General features: G+C 42.9%; 1 protein-coding gene across 4 annotated transcripts in view; it reads left to right on the top strand.

Annotated features, from left to right (window-relative positions):
• GRIA4 (glutamate ionotropic receptor AMPA type subunit 4) overlaps positions 1-22,702 on the top strand; it is a 396,500-nt gene that overhangs the window by 222,777 nt on the left and 151,021 nt on the right. For all 4 annotated transcript variants that reach the window (XM_066594081.1, XM_066594082.1, XM_066594083.1 and 1 more), the window contains exon 5: positions 17,797-17,850. In XM_066594081.1, the coding sequence (XP_066450178.1) occupies positions 17,797-17,850 (54 nt within the window). The remainder of the gene's footprint in view (positions 1-17,796; positions 17,851-22,702) is intronic.

The following is a 22,702-nucleotide window of genomic DNA, read 5'->3' as shown; positions in this document are numbered from 1 at the left end:
TTTTTTTTAACAATATTTTTTATTAAACATCTCTCAATAACAATGTACATTGTTACAAACAGCAACAATCAATTTTCAAATTTCAAAACTGGTCATACAAAAATATCAGAAAGTTGTTCTGGTACAGATTTTGCCAGGCTAGACCTATAACAAATGACACAAACCAAAAGATGTTAAAACTAACTCTTTAAGTAATCGTGTAAACAGCTTACCAAAAAATAATTAGGCATAGCGGAGTGATGGGAGAATGGTCATAGGTTTTTTTTTTTTAACTCAGGGAGTGATAGATTGGAGGCTACTTGACCGGGCCCTCCAAACTTTTTGTGTTTTGTAGCCTATGAAATTCTCATATGATATACTTTACTCGTACATATATGATAACACAGACTATCAATTCCTCTACTGCACTTTTTAAATCAGGTAATTTATTTCCATAACAGAGAAAAACTTGTGGTCATAAATTAGCTAATTAGAAAGGGCAGGAGAGGAGAGAACAGAAGGAAACTATGCCCAGCTTCACTGATGGATCCTATTAAGACTTGTACTGTCTATATACAGTGATTAGAGATGAGTGAACGTGCTCGTTTAGGGCAATTAATCGAACGGGCATCACTTTTTTCGAGTAATTGCCTACTCGGGCGAAAAGATTCGGGGGGACAGGAGGTGGCGGGGTGGAGCGGGGGGTAGGAGGGAGGAACAGGGGTGAGCTCTCTCTGTCCCCCCCGCTTCCACCCGCAACTCCCCGCTCCGCCCCGGCACCCCCCGAATCTTTTCGCCCGATTAGGCAGTTACTCGAAAAAAGCAATGCTCGATCGAGTAATTGCTCTAAATGAGCACGTTCGCTCATCTCTAACAGTGGTATGTAGAAGCTGCAGAAGAAAAGCAGTACAAAAAATTGTAATTAAATACTATTATGAAATGGTTGTCAGCACAAGATACAAGCGAACAAAAAAACTTGCACCCCAAAAGTATCTATAGCCTTTATGGGCTTTGTCCAGGAGTGTAAAAGAAGGGTTTTTCTGAAGGTGAGTTGCAATACCAGACACAATCCATGTACAGATATGATGGCGCTGTTTCTGAAAAAAACATCAGCCCCATTTTTCAAATCCTGGAACACCCTTTTTTAAAGAGGGAAGAGAAGGACCTTGTTGTGCCCAGTTGACAGATAAATGAGCCTTTTGAGAGCTTACGACCAGCAATTGTAGCCCCAGATGGCTGCTTTATGTCCCAATAACTATTTTTTTCATTTCTGACTAGAAGTACACTTTAAGATTACTTAATAGATTTACCTGCACATTGATGCAAAACTACAGATGGATAAAAGCAAGTGCCAGAGGACAAAGATGCCCCTGCTGCATCTATAATGTAGTGCACCAACCTCTTACCCCTTGTTTATATTAGCCCCCCAAAAATAACCACCTATATTACATGCCAATGGAACATTAAAGGCTTTTCTAGGACTCAGAAAAAAAAATTATATGGAATGCTGCATTACAGAGAAATAAGGCATACTTGTCTCTTCAAATGGCCCGAATCCAACGCAGGAGCCCTGGTCCCCCTTATGAACCCAGAAATGACTAGCGGTTACATGCTGTTCATTGTGCACGTGATCATTCAACCAATGACTGGCTTTAGCACTCGTGCTCTTCATGGACCAGGGCTCCCGTGCTGGCTTGGAAGTCATTTAACCCCTTAAGGACCAGGCTGTTTTATAGCTTAAGAACCAGACACTTTTTAGTGATTTTACCCATGTGATGGTTTTAATGCCCTATTTTTTTCCTTTAGCTACCAAAATTATTTTTGCTGTGATTTTTTTTTCGTGACATATAGGGCTATTTTTTTCCGTTTTTTAGTTTTATTGGGGGTAAAAAGCTAAAATAAAATGATTTTTTTAACATTTCTAGTTATTTTTTTATTAATTTGTATATTTACACTAAAATAAAGAATGAGAACGGGTTCCTCATTTTGTTTCAGACGTTTTGATATATAATATGTATAGTTTTGGATAACAGGGCGCATATAGCGATGGCTTTGGGTTATTTTTAGAGATGAGCGAGCATACTCGTCCGAGCTTGATACTCATTCGAGTATTAGGGTGTTCGAGATGCTCGTTACTCGTAACGAGTACCACGCGATGTTCGAGTCACTTTCATTTTCTTCCCTGAGAAATTTGCGTGCTTTTCTGGCTAATAGAAAGACAGGGAAGGCATTACAACTTCCCCCTGCAATGTTCAAGCTCTATACCACCCCCCTGCAGTGAGTGGCTGGCGAGATTAGGTGTCACCCGAGTATTAAAATCTGCCCCTCCCGCGGCTCGCCACAGATGCGTTCTGACATAGTTCAGGGAAAGTGGTATCTTGGTGGAGCTGCTATAGGGAGAGTGTTAGGAGTGATTTTAGGTTTCAAGAACCCCAACGGTCCTTCTTAAGGCCATAAATCTTCTCTATATGCGCTCAATGGGGCCGACGGCAGCAGCGCTGACCCCATTGAGAACATATAGAAGACAAATCCTTCTTCTCTGCCACAGCTGTAACAGCTGTGGCAGAGAAGAACGATGTTTGCCCATTGAATTCAATGGAACCAGCAATACAGCAGGTTCCACTGAAAGCAATGGGCTGCCGGCGAGCGCGGGGATGAATTGTCGGGAAGGGCTTAAATATATAAGCCCTTCCCTGCAATTCATCCAGAAATGTGTTACAATAAAAATATATACCAGCGTATAAGGCGACGGGCGTATAAGACCACCCCCTAACTGTCACCTTATACGCCGGGAATACAGTGGAGCAAAGAATAAAAATCATTACTCACTTCTTCTGGTGTTCTGCGCCGCTGCTGCAGGCTGTCGCTCCCTCCTGGTCCCCGGCAGAGCATTGATTTCTCTACGAAGGGCTTTAAATCCCCGCCTCCAGAAACACACGTGCCTTCAGCCAATCACAGCCAATGACAATGATGTCATTGAATGGCTGTGATTGGCTGTGTTTCTGGAGGCGGGGATTTCAAGCCCTGCGTCCAGAAAGCAATGCTCTGCCGTGGAACCAGGAGGGAGCGACAGCCTGCAGGAGCGGCGCAGAACGTCAGAAGAAGTGAGTAATGATTTTTATTCTTTGCTCCACTGTATTGCCGGCGTATAAGGTGACAGTTGGGGGGTCGTCTTATACGCCCCATCGCCTTATACGCCGGTATATATTTTTATTGTAACACATTTCTGGATGAATTGCAGGGAAGGGCTTATATATTTAACCCCTTCCCGACAATTCATCCTGCGATCGCCGGCAGCCCATTGCTTTCAGTGGAACCTGCTGTATTGCTGGCTCCATTGAATTCAATGGGCAAACATCGTACTTCGCTGCCACAGCTGTTACAGCTATGGCAGAGGAGAACGATCTTTACGCTGACAGTGCGGGGGGGGGGGGCCCACTCTTGCCGCTATTGTGGCTTAATAGTGGGACCTGGGAACTTGAGATGCAGCCCAACATGTAGCCCCTCGCCTGCCCTATCCGTTGCTGTGTCGTTCCCATCACTTTCTTGAATTGCCCAGATTTTCACAAACGAAAACCTTAGCGAGCATCGGCGATATACAAAAATGCTCGGGTCGCCCATTGACTTCAATGGGGTTCGTTACTCGAAACGAACCCTCGAGCATTACGAAAATTTCGTCCCGAGTAACGAGCACCCGAGCATTTTGGTGCTCGCTCATCTCTAGTTATTTTCTTTTTTATGTACATATTGTTGTTTTATTCTGTAATTTTGTTTCATTTATTTATGTAACTATTCCTTTTACTATCTATGTCTCCCATGGCATCATACAAGACCTCTGGGGGACATTCACATGTTTTTTTTTTGTTTTTTTTTACGCTTTCCCACTGTAGCTGGGGCATCTGTAGGAGCCCAAGTTACAAGGAAAAACATCCCCCTGTAGTGACAATAGATATTGGCAGAGCCTTTTGCACTGGTCAGGGTCTAGAACGACCCTGCAGCTCAGCTGTAGCATGAAATCTCAGCGGTCAAGTGACCCTCAGGCTCCCATAGTGGAAGTTATACTTCCACTTTCACTTTTTAGTACACAGCGCTCATTAAGAGCTGTGTACTCGGGAAAGGAGAAGGCAGGAAGGGTTAAAACCCCTCTTGCCTTCTCCTCTGTGTTATCAGCTGTCACTAACAGCTGACAACCCATCCTGCTTCTGATTGATTACAGAAGCAGGAGGCTTTAATCCCCGCCATAATTTTACATACGGCTGGGCTTAAAGCCTGGGACCAGGCGCCGTATATTTACAGTGCTTGGTCCTAAATGGGTTAAGGATACGGGAATGGCTTGCTTCTTTATTTTACAACATTCCATGGACATAGAATTTTTGTTTTAAGTCCCAGAAAATTATTTTAAAGTGAACGTCTGGTTTCACTACAAAATTTTGTATCAGGACAAGAAGGAAAGTGGGTATATTATCTGAAGTTCTTCTCTGCCGCCCTTTCAATCTTCCAATGTTAGCTCCAGTTTCTGGTTGTCAAAGATGGCTGTGGCAATTTTCTAACTGTCTAATGGACACTGCTCTATGATTGACCAGTGCTGATCATGTGCGATTCTCTGGCCAATCAGAGAGCAAATACAATGCATTGGTAGTCTAACTCTATCAATGCACTGTGGGGATGAGGTATTCTGAAGACTGTGTCAGCCATCTTGGAGTCAAAAAGGGGACCTAGAACCTCGTGGATCGGGGGGAGTGCAAAGAAGAGCAATTGCACATGATATACCTCTCTCCTCCTCTGATCCCAGGGCACCTCTCTCCTCCTCTGATCCCAGGGTAGAGGGTCGCTTTAAGTTTAAGACTTTTATAGACTTAGTAACTCACATTTTGTTGACTCTATTCTATTATTCCTTTATAAATGCTAAGTGTGATTGTTTTCAATAGGAGAAAACACATAATCTTGAAGATATGATGCCTTTTAATGGCTAACAAAAATACATGATGTTATAACGAACTTTTGAACCTCTCAGGGTCCTTCCCCAGGCATAATGGAACAAATCTAAAGATGTATTTATTATATACACATGATCACATGGAAGGGCACAAACATGGTGTACTTAATTTGCACTAGATAATTACCAGACAGGATAAGAGGGCACAAACATGTTGGGATTAATAGCGTTTAGATAAATACCAGGGAGGGATGAGCATAACAGTAAATAATTAGTAGAGTGACAAGGAATGTGAAAGTTTATAGTCTCTAGAGTAATATTACGGGGTTAATACTAGGCCAGCGTGTTACCTATGCTTTAGGTTTCTTATATCTCATGATCTCCACTGATGTAGAAACCCTCCTCCGAGATTCATACCATTTCTGATAGTATCAAAGATGGTTATAAACTTATATTCCCAAATTCTTCTGTGATATTGGGACTTAAACTTGCCTTTAAGTATGATAACTCTCATATGTTGTATGTTGTGTCCTTGACTAGAAAAATGCTTTACCACAGGTAATTCTGTCTTTTTCTCTCATCTTGGCTTTCAAAATGCTTTGATGTGTCATAAGATTCTATTTTACAGGTTACATGCGGTACATTAACCTCTACCCAAACTTGTATTTTTCAAATTAAGTCTTCATTTATGTCAGGAACCTGTACACTGAGTTCTAACTGTTCCATACCACATGTATTCTCCCGTATAAATAATACTCATAGAAGAAAATATTTCGGTAATATGGCACAGTTTTAGGGTGGATTCAGATGACCGTATATCGGCTCGGTTTTCACGCCGAGCCAATATACGGTGTCCTCATCTGCAGGTTGGGGGAGAATGAAAGAGCCAGGAGCAGGAACTGAGCTCCCGCCCCCTCTCTACCTCCTCTCCACCCCCTCTCCGCCCCTCTGCACTATTTGCAATGAAAGGAGGCGGGACGGGGCGGGGCTAAATTCCGAGAATTAGCCCCGCTCCCGTCCCACCTCTCCTCATTGAAAATAGTGCAGAGGGGCGGAGAGGAGGCAGAGAGGGGGCGGGAGCTCAGAGCACTGCTCCTGGCTCTTCCATCCCCACCCCCCCTGCAGATGAGGATACCATATATCAGCTCGGTGTGAAAACCGAGCCGATATACGGTCGTCTGAATCCACCCTAAAACTGTGCCATATTACCGAAATATTTTCTCCTATGAGTATTATTTATACGGGAGAATACATGTGGTATGGAACAGTTAGAACTCAGTGTACAGGTTCCTGACATAAATGAAGACTGTGAAAACCCAGCTGATATACGTTCGTCTGAATCCAGCCTTACATGAATGAATCTAAGAAGAAAAAAACTTTGAATGTCTCCATATCAAATCGATGGCAGGTGGTATTTTGAGTGGCAGTTTACCTTACCCCATGGATTTCTTGTAATTTGAGGTCTAATACATCCATGGGCATGAGGGTAAAGAGGTTTTTAGAGAAATTTACACATGTAGCAAGCATTAAATTAATGTGCTAAATACACAGTTGCTGCAAACTTTGCTGAACTTTTTCCTAAACTGACACAACACAAATAAAGCCATTGAAAAAGTTCAGTTAAAGGGGTTGTCTCGAGGAAGTAGTGAATTTTTTTTTTTTGCCCAGTCCCCCTAATTAAGTATACATTATTAAGCCCCCCCTGTAAATGACATTTCTAGCTGGTTCGTACTTACCGTTCCAGCGTTTCAGCAACTTATAAAAGTTTCCCCAAGATGGCCGCCGGCTCTTTTCCCGTCGCTCGCTGCAGCCTGACGTGCGCGCTCCCGAGACGCTGCCAGCTGTGTCTCCATGGCAACCAGACGCCCCGCAGCCGCCGACCGGACCCACCGCAGCCGCCGACCAGTCACCCACCGCCAGGCAGCAGGTAACCGGCGCAGCCCCCCCGGCGCAGCAACAGCCCCCCCCCGGCCCAGCGCTAGTTCCCCCGGCCTAGCGACAGCCCCCCCCCCGGCCCAGCGCTAGTTCCCCCGGCCTAGCGACACCCCCCCCCCCCCGGCCCAGCACTAGTTCCCCCGGCGCAGCGACAGCCCCCCCCCATCGCAGCGGCAGCCCGGCGCAGCAGCAGCCCCCCCCCCCCCCCCCGGCCCATCACTTACCAGGACAGCTGGACGGCGGGACAGCTGGGCGGCTTCTCCGGACAGCTCGGCAGCTCTGCACCTTCCTCTAACAGAGGAAGGTACAGAATGGCCGCTCCAGCGCGCTCCCGAGCAGTGACAGCTCGTCTGCGCATGCGCAGAAGAGCTGTAGCGGGGAGCACACTGAAGCGGCTCGTGCTGAATGGAGAAGACCGGACTGCGCAAGCGCGTCTAAAAAAGCAAGCTGCCGGCGAATTTAGACGGAACCATGGAGACGAGGACGCTAGCAACGGAGCAGGTAAGTGGAATAACTTCTGCATGGCTCATATTTAATGCACGATGTATATTACAAAGTGCATTAATATGGCCATACGGAAGTGTATAACCCCACTTTGTTTCGCGAGACAACCCCTTTAAAGTTTGCTGCCACTGTGCAGTTAACATGTCTGGTGTCAAGTTAACGTCTGCTGCATCTCAGGTACTTTGTACCTTTCGAGCAGTGTGTCATCTAATTGTTGCTCCTACAATGTGTTCTGAAAGTTTTTCTTGATATCTAAGACACTCCGGTGATGTATTTGACTCATGGAACCCTCATGATATTAAGCGATATTAAGAATTTTGGCAGCTCATCTATCATAGAGATGTTAGAGGGAAGTGAAATGTAGGTGACACATTTATAGGTGGTAAGCATTTCGGTTTCATTTTAAGGTAATATCTCCTAGTGCACAGTGTGCTTGTTACGGCTTTGTGAGCCTCCTAGGACATGTCATAATTGCCACACTTGACTTTGATTTAGTACCGTGGACTGGGTAACATAAACTTCTGACACACTGAGTAAATTACCTGCAGTCCTACTAAGATACAGTATTGAGATAGATGAATGAGTGATGAAAAAACTAAGGGTCATGGAAGAAAAATGATACCATAGAGACTGGGACCATAGAACCATAATGACCTGGAACCAGGGTGATAACATTAGAAGGGCACCACTACACCCCTTTATAATGGAATGCCGTCATTGTGTAATGATTACTGTTTTTATTGTGAAACTTTTTGGACCATGAATATAGAAACTTTCGCAGTGTTTCTCAACTGTTGCCACCAAGTACTGCAACAGGTCATGTTTTCAGGATGTCCTTAGTAATGCCACAGGGGTTCTGTATATAGGATATCTTCAAATCATGACTGATTGACAGGACTTAAAGGGGTTATCCAACCTTTAGAAATCAGGGTAGGTCATCAATATCTGATTGGTGGGGTGCCACCACTCGTGATCCCTACTAATCAGCTGGTTGAAGGGACAGCAGCGCTGATGTGAACTCTGCAGCCTCTGTAATGTTCCTACTCAAAATGCCATATTGTCTATAGTGGTCGTACTAAGTACGGCAGACTCACTTCAGTCAGCTGATCAGTTGGGATTTTGAACAATGGACCTCCACCGATCCAATATTGATGACCTGTCCTGAAGAAGGCCATCATATTTAACTCCTTCCTGCCCCATGATGTAAGGGTACGTCATGGCAGCGGGGTACTTCCCGCAAAATGACGTACCCTTACGTCATAGGGATAGAGCGAGATCATAGCAGATCTCGTGCTATCCTGCAGCGGGAGCTGGCTGTCAGTGATAGCTGGCGTCCCGCTGCAACAGCGGGGGGCCATCAGAGTTGCGCCCACCCGCCGTTAACCCCTTCCCTGCCGCGACCTAAGTAGATCACGGCAGGGAAAGGGTTCACAGAGGGAGCGCGCTCCCTCTGTGACTCCAGACGGCTCGCGCGATAACATCGGGAGAGCCCCGCTGGTTGCTATGCCAACAGGACGCCAGATACCGGGTCCTGTATTGCCATAGCCTAAGATCGCTGTAATAAATGATAAGGTATTGCAGGAGAGAAGTCCTGCCATGCCTTATCGTAGCGATCTGCAGTGCTGTGGTGAAAGTCCCTCAGAAGGACATAGATGGTGTAAAAAAAAGAGAAAAATAAAGATCAAAAGATAAAAATGTAAAAAAAAAGGTAAAAAAACCTTTTTTTTATGCTTTTTCTTATACTAGCATAAAAAAAATCCCACAAATTTGGTATCTACGCATCCATAACGATGCGTACAATACATTGAACATGCTTTTTATCCTGCACGGCAAAAACCGTTAAAAAAAACGCTAAAAATCTGAGGCAAAATGCTAATTTTTAGCATTTTGCATCCCAAAAACGCAATAAAAGTGATTAAAAATAAGCCCCCAGAGAGCTCCGCCCATGGAAAAATAAAAAAGTTACAGGACTTTGAATGCAGTGAGTTTAGAAAAAAAATTTTTCCAAAAAAGGGCTTTTATTGTGGAAAAGTGGAAAAAAAACCCAAAACTATAACAATTTTGGTATCGTTGTAAACATAACGACCCGCAGAAAACAATGTAGTGTCATTTATGCTGCATAATTAACGCTCTAAAAAAAACCCACAAAAATTTATGGCAGAATTGATGCGTTTTCTCTCCCTACGATCATAAAAAAAATAATAAAAGTTTTACAATATAGTCTATGTACCCAAAAATGGTACCAATAAAAACTACAGTTAAGCATGCGAAAAACAAGCCCTCATACGGCCGCGTCAACAGAAAAATAAAAAACTTATGGCTGTTGAAAAATGAGATGAAAAAATACCAAAAATCGTTTGTTCCTCAACCCCAAAATAGGCCGTGTTATTAAGGGGTTAAAGGTCCTTTAAGGACTAGAGTTGTGAAACACTGGTGTAGGGTCAGCTTGTTACATCCAAGACATTACATTCAAGTAGGACAAATATACACACAATATATTAAAGTGGAGAACACAAATTATTAATAATGAACTCAAAAGTGGACGAATTTCACACAGGCAGTCAAGGTCCAATTACTAAACTCACCACTGACTCTTTTGGACCAGCAGACTAATAAGCTTAAAATTAAAATTTAGCTTTTATTTATTCACTTAAAAAGTATGAAATGGACAAACAAACATACACATATATGTAGTGGATTCACTTAGAGATCTCAATTCCTCAATCGAAGATTTCGGACAACTAGTGTGTCCAATTACTAGCAAGCTAATATAGTGCCTATATTTTACGCGTGCCCTCAGGTAGAGTGGCGGTCGGTTTGTATGATATATTTTAACCGCAACAAGTGTTTAATAAGTGCCCTTGCGTTTCACCCCCAACCACACAGGGGCTCCTCAGGGGCCAATAGTTATACCCGGAATCAGTCTCTGGCAAGTGGTTATGGAGAACAAGAATGTCGTGCGAAGGTCAAATCCCCTCCCTCACGTACGTATTAGTTAGTGATCAGCTAGTATGTTTCAAAATTATTTGTTAGTGATTAGCTAGTATAATCTTCCCACAAAAACAATCGTGGACAAAAAAAATTAAAAAAAATTAATTATCTTTTTGGGAGTTACCCTCAGGGGTATTGGTTTTATAGGCAGGGAAACCCCAATAGATATTAATACGTCCCTCTATGGTTTCCACTGCCTTGTCCTCTATGGAGCTAATCCCTCACTGGTGACTCACTATAGGGAAGGTAGTAGCATTCAAAGAGCAGTTGTTCTCCTTGGATATCTAATGCATCTACCTAACCTTCTCTCAGGAGTCAATAGTGACAATCCACAATTGGTTATTCACCCTCTGTTTCTAAGATAAGAGACAGCGTTTAAAAGCAGATATCATAAAATAAATAAACAGAGATGCAGCATGTCAGCCCTGATGGTGGGCTAACAGCAATAGTGAGGAAAAATAAATGAACAGAGATGCAGCATGTCAGCCCTGATGGTGGGCTAACAGCAATAGTGAGGAAAAATAAATGAGCAGAGATGCAGCATGTCAGCCCTGATGGTGGGCTAACAGCAATCGAAGGAGAACAACTGCTCTTTGAATGCTACTACCTTCCCTATAGTGAGTCACCAGTGAGGGATTAGCTCCATAGAGGACAAGGCAGTGGAAACAATAGAGGGACGTATTAATATCTATTGGGGTTTCCCTGCCTATAATACCAATACCCCTGAGGGTAACTCCCAAAAAGAAAATGTATTTTATTTTATTTTTTTGTCCACGATTGTTTTTGTGGGAAGATTATACTAGCTAATCACTAACAAATAATTTTGAAACATACTAGCTGATCACTAACTAATACGTACGTGAGGGAGGGGATTTGACCTTTGCACGACATTCTTGTTCTCCATAACCACTTGCCAGAGACTGATTCCGGGTATAACTATTGGCCCCTGAGGAGCCCGTGTGTGGTTGGGGGTGAAACGCGAGGGCACTTATTAAACACTTGTTGCGGTCAAAATATATCATACAAATCGACCGCCACTGGTGTGTTTGTGGCCGGGAGGGCCTGTGAATTATTCAGAATTGCCACTCTACCTGAGGGCACACGTAAAATATACGCACTATATTAGCTTGCTAGTAATTGGACACACTAGTTGTCCGAAATCTTCGATTGAGGAATTGAGATCTCTAAGTGAATCCACTACGTACATGTGTATGTTTGTTTGTCTATTTCATACTTTTTAAGTGAATAAATAAAAGTTAAATTTTAATTTTAAGCTTATTAGTCTGCTGGTCCAAAAGAGTCAAAAGTGGACGAAAGGGAAAATCTGACTGTACTTGTGTGATCATATCCTACCTAAGGCCTCAGTCACAAGGGCGTTTTTTTGCGCGACTTGCGGATCGCATAACGGATGCGCATCCGCAAATCTCGTGACCAGGGCCGACGATTCACTGAAAAATCTGGACCTAGCAGCGTTTTCAGCTAAATGGCCCAGCGCTGCCCGCTATCCTCTACCACAGCTGTGGCACAGCTGTGGCAGAGGAGAATGATGTTCGCCCATTGAATTCAATGGAGGCGGCAATACAGCCGGCTCCATTGAAAGCAATGGGCTGCCAGCAAGCGCTGGATAAATTTTCGGCGAAGGGCTTAAAATATAAGCCCTTCCCTGAATACCATCCTGAAAATGTGTAAAAAAAAAAAAAAAGTATACTCACCTTTTTCCTGCAGCCGGAGTTCAGCCGCGTCCGGCCGGCAGTTCTCCTGAATTGCTCTCTGTAGTATTCAGCAGGTGGGGAATGACAGCTGAGAGCTGCCTCTGATTGGTCCCTGTGCTCAGCCAATCAGAGGCAGCACTCACTCACCCATTCATGAATTCATGAATAGGTGAGTGAGAGCTGCCTCTGATTGGTGAGGGCTTTGACCAATCAGAGGCAGCCCATTCAGCAGGCGGGGATTTTAAATCCCTGCCTGCTGAATACTACAGAGAGCAGTTCAGGAGAACTGCTGGCCGGACGCAGCTGAACTCTGGCTGCAGGAAAAAGGTGAGTATACTTTTTTTTTTTTTTTTTTTTTTTACACATTTTCAGGATGGTTTTCAGGGAAGGGCTTATATTTTAAGCCCTTCCCCGAAAATTCATCCAGCGCTTGCCGGCAGCCCATTGCTTTCAATGGAGCCGGCTGTATTGCCGGCTCCATTGACTTCAATGGGAGAACATTGTTCTTCTCTGCCACAGTTGTGGCACAGCTGTGGCAGAGGAGAACAATCTTAGTATAAGTTCTCAATGGGGCCGGCACTGCTGCCGCCGGCCCCATTGAGCGCGTATATAGAACACAACGATTTGCAGAACGCAGATAGGCGTGTTCTGCGAATCGTTGTGTCTTATAATTTATCACACATCCGCATAAAAAACGCACATGTGCCTGCTCCCATTGGGATGCATTGGGTCTATAGATCTGTAGATCGCAAGCACATCTGCAGACCGGACCAAAAAACGCCCGTGTGACCGAGCCCTAAAAGCGTAGCACCTACCCTGATGAGGGCGAGCCCACATAATTAACTTGGGGTGACCCTGGCTCTCCCTAGGTTTAATACAGGGATATATAAATGACAGAGAATGGCTAGGAATACAATTTATATGGAAAAAGCACATAATGAATTTTATGAAATACAATAGTAATATTCAGGAATTAGATGTCACAGCTCTCTAGAATATCCTTTACACTAAACAGACTTATCTGACAATGGCGCAGAATAGAAGCTGCCAACATGGTCCTAATCGTGATCAGGCTAGATGTATAACTGGTGTCCACCATGGGAAGGAGCCAGAATAAACGTATACAGTCTGGCACCGTTTGGCCAGCTTTGACACAAACCTCCCACCCAACCAATACAACCGTACACCCACAGGGAAGTGTTCACATCAACATCCAGAACCAAAGTGACTCTAAAAATGTGGATCATATGAGCTGGTGCTAACACCACAGCATCACCCTAATTCAACATGGCCAGCAAGCCATGACACAGCTGTAAGCACGCACTGAAATCTAAGAAGTGCATTATAACGATTTTATTCCTTTAAGAAACTGTGAAAGTAGAAAATACACAAAAAATACAAATCACAAAAATTTCTCCGTTAAAGGGGTTTTGGAAACTTGCACATCTCAGCTAAGAATTCGAAGCCTTGGACGATCATCTGCTCACTCCTGACAACCCCAGCAATGGCTTGATTTTTGCCAGGGTAGGCCGTGTTCAACCTCACATTTTCCATACAGAAGTTGCTGCAAGGGAAATGTAGTATTATAGGATGGTACAAGGTCCACAAGAACAGGAGCCACACTTACTGAGCGGATTTCCATTCTGGTTCATGAGGCAGGTCCTGAATGGAGGACTCTGATCTACGGCATTCATATGCCCTAATACAGCATATAAATAGGGGTTCCTCCCTTCCTTCTGCTTTTTTGTCTGAAAGGCAATTAACTGCAAAAGGAGCCACCCTCTTCCACTGTTCTGTCTGTATAAGAAGAGCAGAAACATTAAGCCCCGCCCTTTATCTAAACCCCACCCCTGCTTATTCTCTCAGCTGAGAGGTGAAGATATTAGAAATACATAGACCCCCTTTTTTGTTTCAGGGACAAAATCCTGCAGTTTGGCAAGCAGTGTGGACAAGTTAATATCTTGTTTACTTCTATCGCTCATTTCTAGGTTCAGCGTTTCATTCTGCAAATCCCTATATTATCTAATTTAAAAATTAACTGGTGCTCGAAGCTCCCTCCGAGCTCAAAGGGAAATCTGCCAAAGAGCTCCGTCGGGGGACTTGGACTTGAGAAAACCAGAAGATGAAGGAGCCTTGCTTTCTTTACCTGATTTCATTGTTTGCTTAAGAAGTAGAAAGACTTATAGCTTTTTTTTCTTTCCGCACCCCCCACCCTGAAGTCATTCAAGTCTTAGCACCCCTTTAAGATAAATAAAATTGCTTTTTGCTAATTTATCTCTCTGAAATATTTGTTTCTTTTGATGTTTGCATTTTTTTCACTTAGAAGTAGATGCAACCAAGCAAGCATGCTGCATGCATTAATTAATCAGCCGTCACAGCATGCAGCGCGGGGCGTAAAATACTGTAGGAAACTTGTGCTGCGAAAGATAATGATTAGAATTGGGAAGTATGATGAACACAAATATTTTCTTTTAGCAGTAAAATAAGACTTAGGCTACCCACAGACATAGTCTTTGTTCTGACGGGTTTTGAAGAAAAAAAAAAAAATCACAAGCGTTGACCGACGCCTGATTTTTTTTTTATTGCTGTTTTTTTGGTGTCAGTTTTTAGTTATACGTGTATTTTTTTTCTTTGACGCTTTTTTTCTTTTAGAGGTAACTATGGAAAAACGCCATTCCTAGCTGAGGGCGATTTCAGACGAGCGTGATTTTCTTCCCTATGTGGCTGTGATAATCATGGCCGCATAACGAGACACAACGGAACCACTGATTTCAATGCATGTCAGTGGTTTCGTTTTTACTATCAGGATTCTCGTCCATTAATTGCACAGGCGAGAGAAGATAGGACTTGCCCTACCTTTCCTGACCGTAGTATTAACAGTATAGGGCAGTACCTGTGTCCCCGCTATTTTTCTCAAACTCCTGCGCTATGGTGCGGAGTTTGAACATCTATGGAACTGGCGAGTGTAGTTGCGCCTACAGCAGTCTGAAACCGCCCTCAATGTTGTGATTTGCAAAAAACACCATGGATCTAACAAACGCAGTAAGGGCGCACTCACGCTAGCATAATTGTCACTGTGTAAAATATGCGTGCACGTAGCCTATAATGAACGTATTACACACCAAAATAGGACACGCTGCGTTTCTTCTTCACGCATGCAATACGTGTGTGAGAAAAATGCAGGTGTGAGTGGCCCAATGTAAGGCCTCAAGTCCACGAGCACTTATGGATTCTTCTTCTGTGTGCGGAAGTGCAGTACAGTTCTTTTTTTAACTCCTGCTTTCCTATGGAATCTGAGTCATGGACGAGCCGCGAATCGAACAGCTTCCATTGACTTCAATGGAAGCCGTACATGTGGGAATCGCAGTTGAAATGGAGCATGCTGCCATTTTTCATTCGCCAGTGCAAAAATTGCGTACACAATAGTGGAGAAAAAGCCAGGGGGTCCTGTTTGACCCTGACAAAGCGGCTTTAGAATTAGTGTTATGGCCAGAAAACCCATGGTTCTATTGAACCAAACATAGATTACCATAGAGGTCTATTCTAGAATCCATAGAACCCTACCTCTATTTAGAAGAACTACAGAGGAGGCGGGTATTGCTGTCATAATACAGTTGCTATCCCTACTGGATAGGGAACTGCATCAGTAGGGTCATAGAAGTTAGACACCCACTGATAGGACAGTTATCATTGGAACGGGGGTCCTGTGACCCCTCTACTGAATGGAGTGTCAGTTGAGCATGTCCCATTCATCTTTGTGGGATTGTCAAAGAGAAGGTGAGTGTAGCGTTCGGCAATCTTCAGCAATTCTAGAGATGAATGCTTAACCACCTCTACGTTCAAACAGGGCAGACATGATTCCAATGACTTTCACCAATCACTTATTCCCTTTCCTGCAGATTGGGGATAACTTTAAATCCTGTAGCACGCATTTTAAGGCCTGTTTCACGTGGGTGATGCGATATTGCCACAAGAAAATAGAGATGATAGCCCATCAGTCACTACAAAGTCGCACGTGATGCTACAAAGTCGATTTTCAGGGGGGGAGGGGACTGAAGGCTTGAAATATAATCCCTACCCTGAAAATAAGCCTGAGCTACAAAAAAAAAAAAAAAAGAGAATACATCACCGTTTAGGTGCTGTCAGGTCCCCACGTGTCTCCCTTGAAGTTCTGGCAGACTTGCTTGAAGTCTTTTGTCATCGCTTCCTGGATTGGAGGTTCAAATTCCCCGCCTCCAGGAAGCACTGTCTATGATTGGTTTTCTAGCGCAGAGGCTCAGCCAATCAGAGCCAGTGCTCGAAAAACCAATCACAGCCATTCCATGGCTTTAAATTATGCAGTACCCACCCAGGCCACTGCCCAGTGTACGAAGTTGCCTGCTTCCGGCAGCAAAACAGTTAGAAATGGTACAAGCCCTTTAAATGAATATTCACATCTTGGCTTTTCATGCCCAAGATGAGAAAAAAACAGTCGCTGTGTTCTGACCACCTGTTGTAAAGAGCCAAGCACCTAGCACTATGCCGTTCCATAGCTTACATTCACTTCAATGACAGCTACGGAAATAGTGCTGCACTAAACATTCAGCTCTTTCTCGTACGCTCCGGCTGGGTGGCCGTTATCCATGACAGCAGATTTTCACCTCGAATATGAAAAGCTGAGATAGCAGTACCCCTTTAAGGCCCCATGCACACAGCTATATGAAGGCTCTTCTAAGCCATAATAGAGCTTCTAATCTAGTTTATGGGGCACTTAGTTTACCTCAGTATGCCTGTAATTGCATATTTTTCAGGATTTTTGGGGAGGCTTGAAATATAAGTCCTACCCTAAAAATAAGCCCAAGCAGCATTGCATAAAAAAAAGGAATACATTAACTAGCAGGCTCGGTCCAGGTCCCTCCCGCTGCTCTCTGGAGCTTCAACGTGCTTCTTGCAGTCCTCAGCTGCCCACAGAAGATCACTTCCTGGTTACGGAATTCATAAGTCCCACCTCCAGGAAGTGATAGCTCTGATTGGTTCTTGAGCACTGCTCAACCAATCAATGCAGAGCTCGATGAACCAATGTGATTGGTTCATCGAGTGCTGCATTGATTGGTTGAGCGGCAGTTGAAGAACCAATCACAGCCATCGCGTTGTGGAGTCGAAATTTATGAATTGGCCAATCAATGCCGCGGCTCAGCGCGTCAGGGGTCCGGAGAGCAGTGAGAGGGACCTGGACTGAGCCGGCTAGGTAAGCATAGTAAAACATTCACCAAAAATAATACCTAGCGCCTGTTTTGGGGAAAAAATTAATATAAGACAGCAGCACATGGAGGTCATGCTATAAGTTCCATGCACATAGCAAAACCATCATAGATACTCTGTGCTCCGCCATATTGATTCCATATTATGTAGGTATTCTCTCCTAGAAGCTGTGATTCTTATTACATGAGATCAGGGGCATGTGGAGGTAGAGTAGGGCTCCACTGCACTCTTGGGGTTGTATGGAGGTGTAACACATGCATGTGTATGAAAAAAGCAACGTTCTGCACGAGAACAGTAAGGTTGCTAAGATCTTAAATAACGTATGCCTTTTATTCTGCGATGGACTATGTAATACTGACAATCTAAGCAGTAATGCTTTTTGTTCTGCACTTTAGATTATATTGTTTCCCCATTATTGCCACATTTTACAGTGATTATCCTGCGTTAATGATGTTGCTGAGTGTATGGCTAAAATATTATGTCTTTTTTTCATTGCAGATTGTGAGTGTTGGGAAACATGTGAAAGGCTATCATTACATTATTGCAAACCTAGTAAGTATTTGCGCTCATTAATTTGCTCTGAGAGCCTATTTATTTTCATTTTCCTGCTCCAATTGGGGCAAAATCAGTGGAAAATAAAAGTAGCACATTTATTTGGTCTTTGCTCATCATGCATCTGATTAAAGCCTAATCAAAAGAGCATTTATCATCATCATTATGCATTCAAATAGTGTGCACCAATTCTGTGGCGGAGGCCTACGTATCAGTGGAAAATTAGCACCTGCCAAAAGTAAGGCCTTGAAGAATTTTTTTTTTGAGTTATCAACGTATGCATGTTAAACATTAAAGGCCATAATATATTTTAAGTTCGCAAATAATGTGCATATGTAGAAGAGAAATAAATGTTGACCATAAACAAAAAATTGTAGTCAATTTAATTTTTTTTCTCGAACTTCCCTGGTGGGGGCCATATTGGAAACAAACACTTCCTTCCTGTATCATGTGTATGGACAGATCGAAGGGTGTCAGTTTTATGGTAGTTGCAATCACCAGGCGTTAATGGACAGAAAAGTTTCGACAAAGTAATACATTCTCCAAGAAGAGATGCGCTGGTAGTACATTCCCTTCCCCATACAAATGACACCTGAAATGACTTTCAGGTCTGCCTGCCACCCCCTGCAGATGGTGCTGCCTAAGTTTGGACCTCCAGCAATTAGAGATGTAGTACAGTCTCTGCCCCTGATATTAGGGTGTAGCAGGGGAGCTGCATACAGAACCTAGTCTTTGTGTATAGTGTTACTATCCTGCCGTGGTAGTAGTACAAAGTTTTTCTTTGTCATTGAATTATAATTAAACGAGACTGCTTATCATGTTCCAATCTGTACAGTAAAACTCAAACGCGAAATGTAGAAAGCACGAAATGTTAGTCGATTTTGCTCACTTCCATTGCCAATCAGAAAACTGGAAATGTCAACAATCAACACCAATAATGGTTATAGAAGAGCTTAGCTAGTTACTATAGGTTATGTTTATCTAGTACCCATATAAACTCTAGAGATGAGCAAGTGATACCTATATACTGTCTATTCGGCCCATAACCAGAGCAGGTCGGATCCTTGTCTGGGACTAACCGCTTCTGCCTTATCCTTTTTGGGCTACGTATCGCTCAATGAGTGCTATGTAGTGAAGAGAGAAAGTGGAAGTGTTACTTCTGCTATTCGACTTGATGATCATGTGACTGCCCGTTGCCCCCTGCCAAGGCAGAGCTGCATCTTATGAGCTCTGTTAAGGCCCATTTACACTAGCAGATAATCCCTCAAAGATCTTTTGAGTGATTATTTTGCATAAAAAATAATTGGTATTTAAGTTGCTACTTAGCTACTTGAATACCAATTATGTATGCAAATGAAGCCTTCACTGAACAAAGTGTAATTATCTGTGCTCAGATCCTTTGTTCTCCACGGGGAAACAATGCTATCAGCACTCCCCCATGAAGAACTAATGATAAAAGTGAGTGATGAGCTTTTTAGATGAGCTTGATTTTAACCATCACCTAAAAGCGCCCGAAATGCGGGTGCTCCGTGCCCATTTACACTCCCCGATTATCACTAAAACGATCGCCGATTAGCAAATTTTTAGCGATAATCGTCCAGTGTAAATGGGTCTTTAGTGACTCTTGTCACTACAAAGGGTTGTTTTTCCCTTTAACCAGGGAACCTATGGATGCCCCAGTTACAGAGGAAAAGCGTGGAATTTAGAAAAAAAACTGTGAATGACCCTCAGAGGTCTTATATGACGTCACGGGGGTCATAGATGTTGAAAAAATTAGATACTAAAATAGGTTAAAAAAATTACAGGATAATATATATATAATTAGAAAACAACCCACTGCTGATGCCAACCAAAACCATCGCCATATGCGCCCTGCAATCCTAGACTATACAAATTATATATCAAAACGAAAGAAAATGAGGAATCCATCCCTGTACTTCTTTTTAGCGTAAATAAATATACTAATGTTAAAAAAGTTTTAAAAAATTGTTGTTTAGCTTTTTTCCCCTAAATAAAACAAAAAAAGATACAAAAAATGTCCCTATATTTCACAGGAAAAATGCAGCAAAAATAATATTGGTAGCTGAAAAAAAGGGCAGTAAAACCACCACATGGGGGTAAAATCCCTAAAAAGTGTCTGGTCCTTTTTATACCAAAACACCTTGGACCTTAAGGAGTTAAAGCTCAGTAGGACAGGTAGAACCACACAGTCAGTGGGGAGATGGTGACCTTGTCATATTCCAACCAAAGATGAATGTGAATTTTTGGGTCACATTCTTGTTTTCTGGACATCCTGAACAGATTTCTCTGTGACAACTAGGTTTTGAAATATTCATACTTCTCTTATTTTTGACCTTCAGTCGCACAGTAGTTTAATAAAGCAGACAGTGGTGGTTCGGAGAATTACGCTTCATGTTGGTGTGGTAGCCCGTTACTAATAAAAATGATCTACCGGCTTGTGCTAATGTGCTACTTAGTATTCCAAATGCTCACTTTTCTAAACAAGTGTGAAGTACAATTTAAAAACCCAGCAATGATAAAGCTGATCTGTCAGAATAATAAGATGGGCTATATTTAGTGTTTCACTTTTTTTCGGAGACCTTGATTGCTTTATTTCCGTGTCTGAGACTAATTCTGTAAAGAGAAAAATCCTGTTGAAAAATTAGAATTGCAAATTCTGTATTTTCAAGTGGAATCTAATAGTCTTTGTTTTGTCACATTATTATAAATCAAGGTTCCTTATTAGGCAGGCTATTTTGAGTCACTATTGTATTCATTTAATGCCTATCTTTATGAGACTGCAATCAACCTAGATCATTTTTTTATATAGTGGTCTAAATGTCCCAAACTAGTCCACTAATGTACACAACTTCCTGAAGGCCCTTTTACGTGGCCCGAATGTTCATCCATGCTTTCATTTGAGTTTGGGCCAAAGATCAGCTGACGAACGCATGAACACTCCTTCATCTGCTGATCATTGATTTCCAGCAAGAATGAAAATACTTTCCGATCGGCTATACATCTTCCGGCGTTAATGGAAGATGAACAGCTTTCTTATGGGGGCAAACGATCCTACTAACGACTGTTCGTCCACATAGGAGAAAATCTTGTCTGGAGTAAAGAAAACTTTCTTGTTGACTGGCGCTCATTTACTTTGGGCCAAGAGTCAGCCCATCTAAAAGGTCCTCCCAGTTAGATTTCCCATCCTGCATGTCATTCCCAGTAGTACTACTGCAGGTTAGGGTTTTTTTTATTTCCCCCCATATTTCCAACCATGTCACATAGTAGGTGGTGCTGCAGAGGTATTGTTCCATCTTCCTTATTTGCGTATATTTCCCAGAGGAGCATGGATGGCCTTATAAGTCTCCTCACATTCTAGGTGCTCTCCCTAAGGAGTGACGACACCCTTCCCTACTTCTGGATCCTTAACGGGTCATTACTCCTTTCTGTTATACAGCCGGGCGCTCTGAGCGGGGAACAGCTGGATGCAGAAGACAAGCAAGGACACAGCGCTTGTCTTCTGCATCCTCCGCTCGGAGCGCAAGGTGATCACTCAATGTTTGAGCAATCACCTTGCTCTGTAAAAAGAACACATCGTTGTGTCGAACCCAGCCTTTAGCAATACACTAATGCAAACAAGTCCACCTGCATGTACTGTGCACGCCTGTGAATTTCAAGGCATTGGGCAGGCAATGTATGTGACATCACTAGTAACGTGCCGTAAGTTGCCTTGGCCAGAAAAAAAGTAGCAAGTCAAGGAACGTGACATCAGCGGTTTTAGGTGATCGTTGTGGAGATCTCAGACAAACTTTTAAGTAAGGAAATATATTACAAAGTTAAGAAGCAAGCCAGGTCTTATTCATTGAGCCAAAGTGGTTTTATCTGGGAAAAATCCTTTTAAGTCATACAAATGTTGCACTAATGCTTAGGCTAGAGGCCATGATACATTATGATGTCACAATGCCTTGACTTCATATTGGATGGTAGCAACAGCAGGAGAAGAGTGTGCTGATTATCTGGGAGGCAGTAACCTGTTCACCCAACTAACGAGATTATGTTAGAGAAGTTTGAACTGAGTGTGACAATGGCAATGGAATTAAGACCATAGGATTAGAACATAAGAGCATAATATAATTATGTTAGTGAAGCCAGGGCTGCATATGGCAGGAGCAATAGAGTTGGACGGGGAACTACCGTGTAACACTCTCCAATTATTACATATGTTGCACAAAGCCCCTAGTATGTTATACGCTGGTGTAGGCATATAAAGGAATACTGGAAATCTTTATACACATAGACCAATCTGAAAGTCATTCATTGAGATGGGTTTTTACATTTACAAAGTCAAGTAAAATGTACAGAAAGTGATACAGAATTCTTCAGTGGGGTAGTCCTGACAAGTTAATCCACCGGGGATTGGATCAGTTGAGACGTTACTCTAGATAACGGATTTGGACAAAGACAGTTAAATGTGCTTGATGGTTCCTAAGAACTTTAGAGTTAATGGCATAAATCTTCCTAACTTGCACCATGTAATACTGTCCAAAAGACTGCAATACGCAGATAGAACTCAGACGGAATGGGATCATTGTGTTCCATCAGATAAGATACCCAAGGCAGCACTTAGTCAATAGAGAAATCACTTGTACAGAGTTCCTATTCACCTGCCTGGCTGAGGTTAAACTATAGCTGCCATTGATTTAGAGATTAACATCCAGGAAGACGTGTACAGTAGCTCTGCTATGCAGTCACAGTAGTTGTTGTTGTGTTACTAAAGTACACGTTTGTAGGATACAGACACTTTCAGTCTAGACTCACACAACTAATAATGTTCTGCTATTTATATATAGAT

Source organism: Eleutherodactylus coqui, chromosome 1 (genome assembly GCF_035609145.1).
Source record: "Eleutherodactylus coqui strain aEleCoq1 chromosome 1, aEleCoq1.hap1, whole genome shotgun sequence".
Taxonomy (NCBI): domain Eukaryota; kingdom Metazoa; phylum Chordata; class Amphibia; order Anura; family Eleutherodactylidae; genus Eleutherodactylus; species Eleutherodactylus coqui.
Note: the sequence above shows the minus strand (reverse complement) of the source record. Positions and strands in the feature narration are given on the sequence as shown.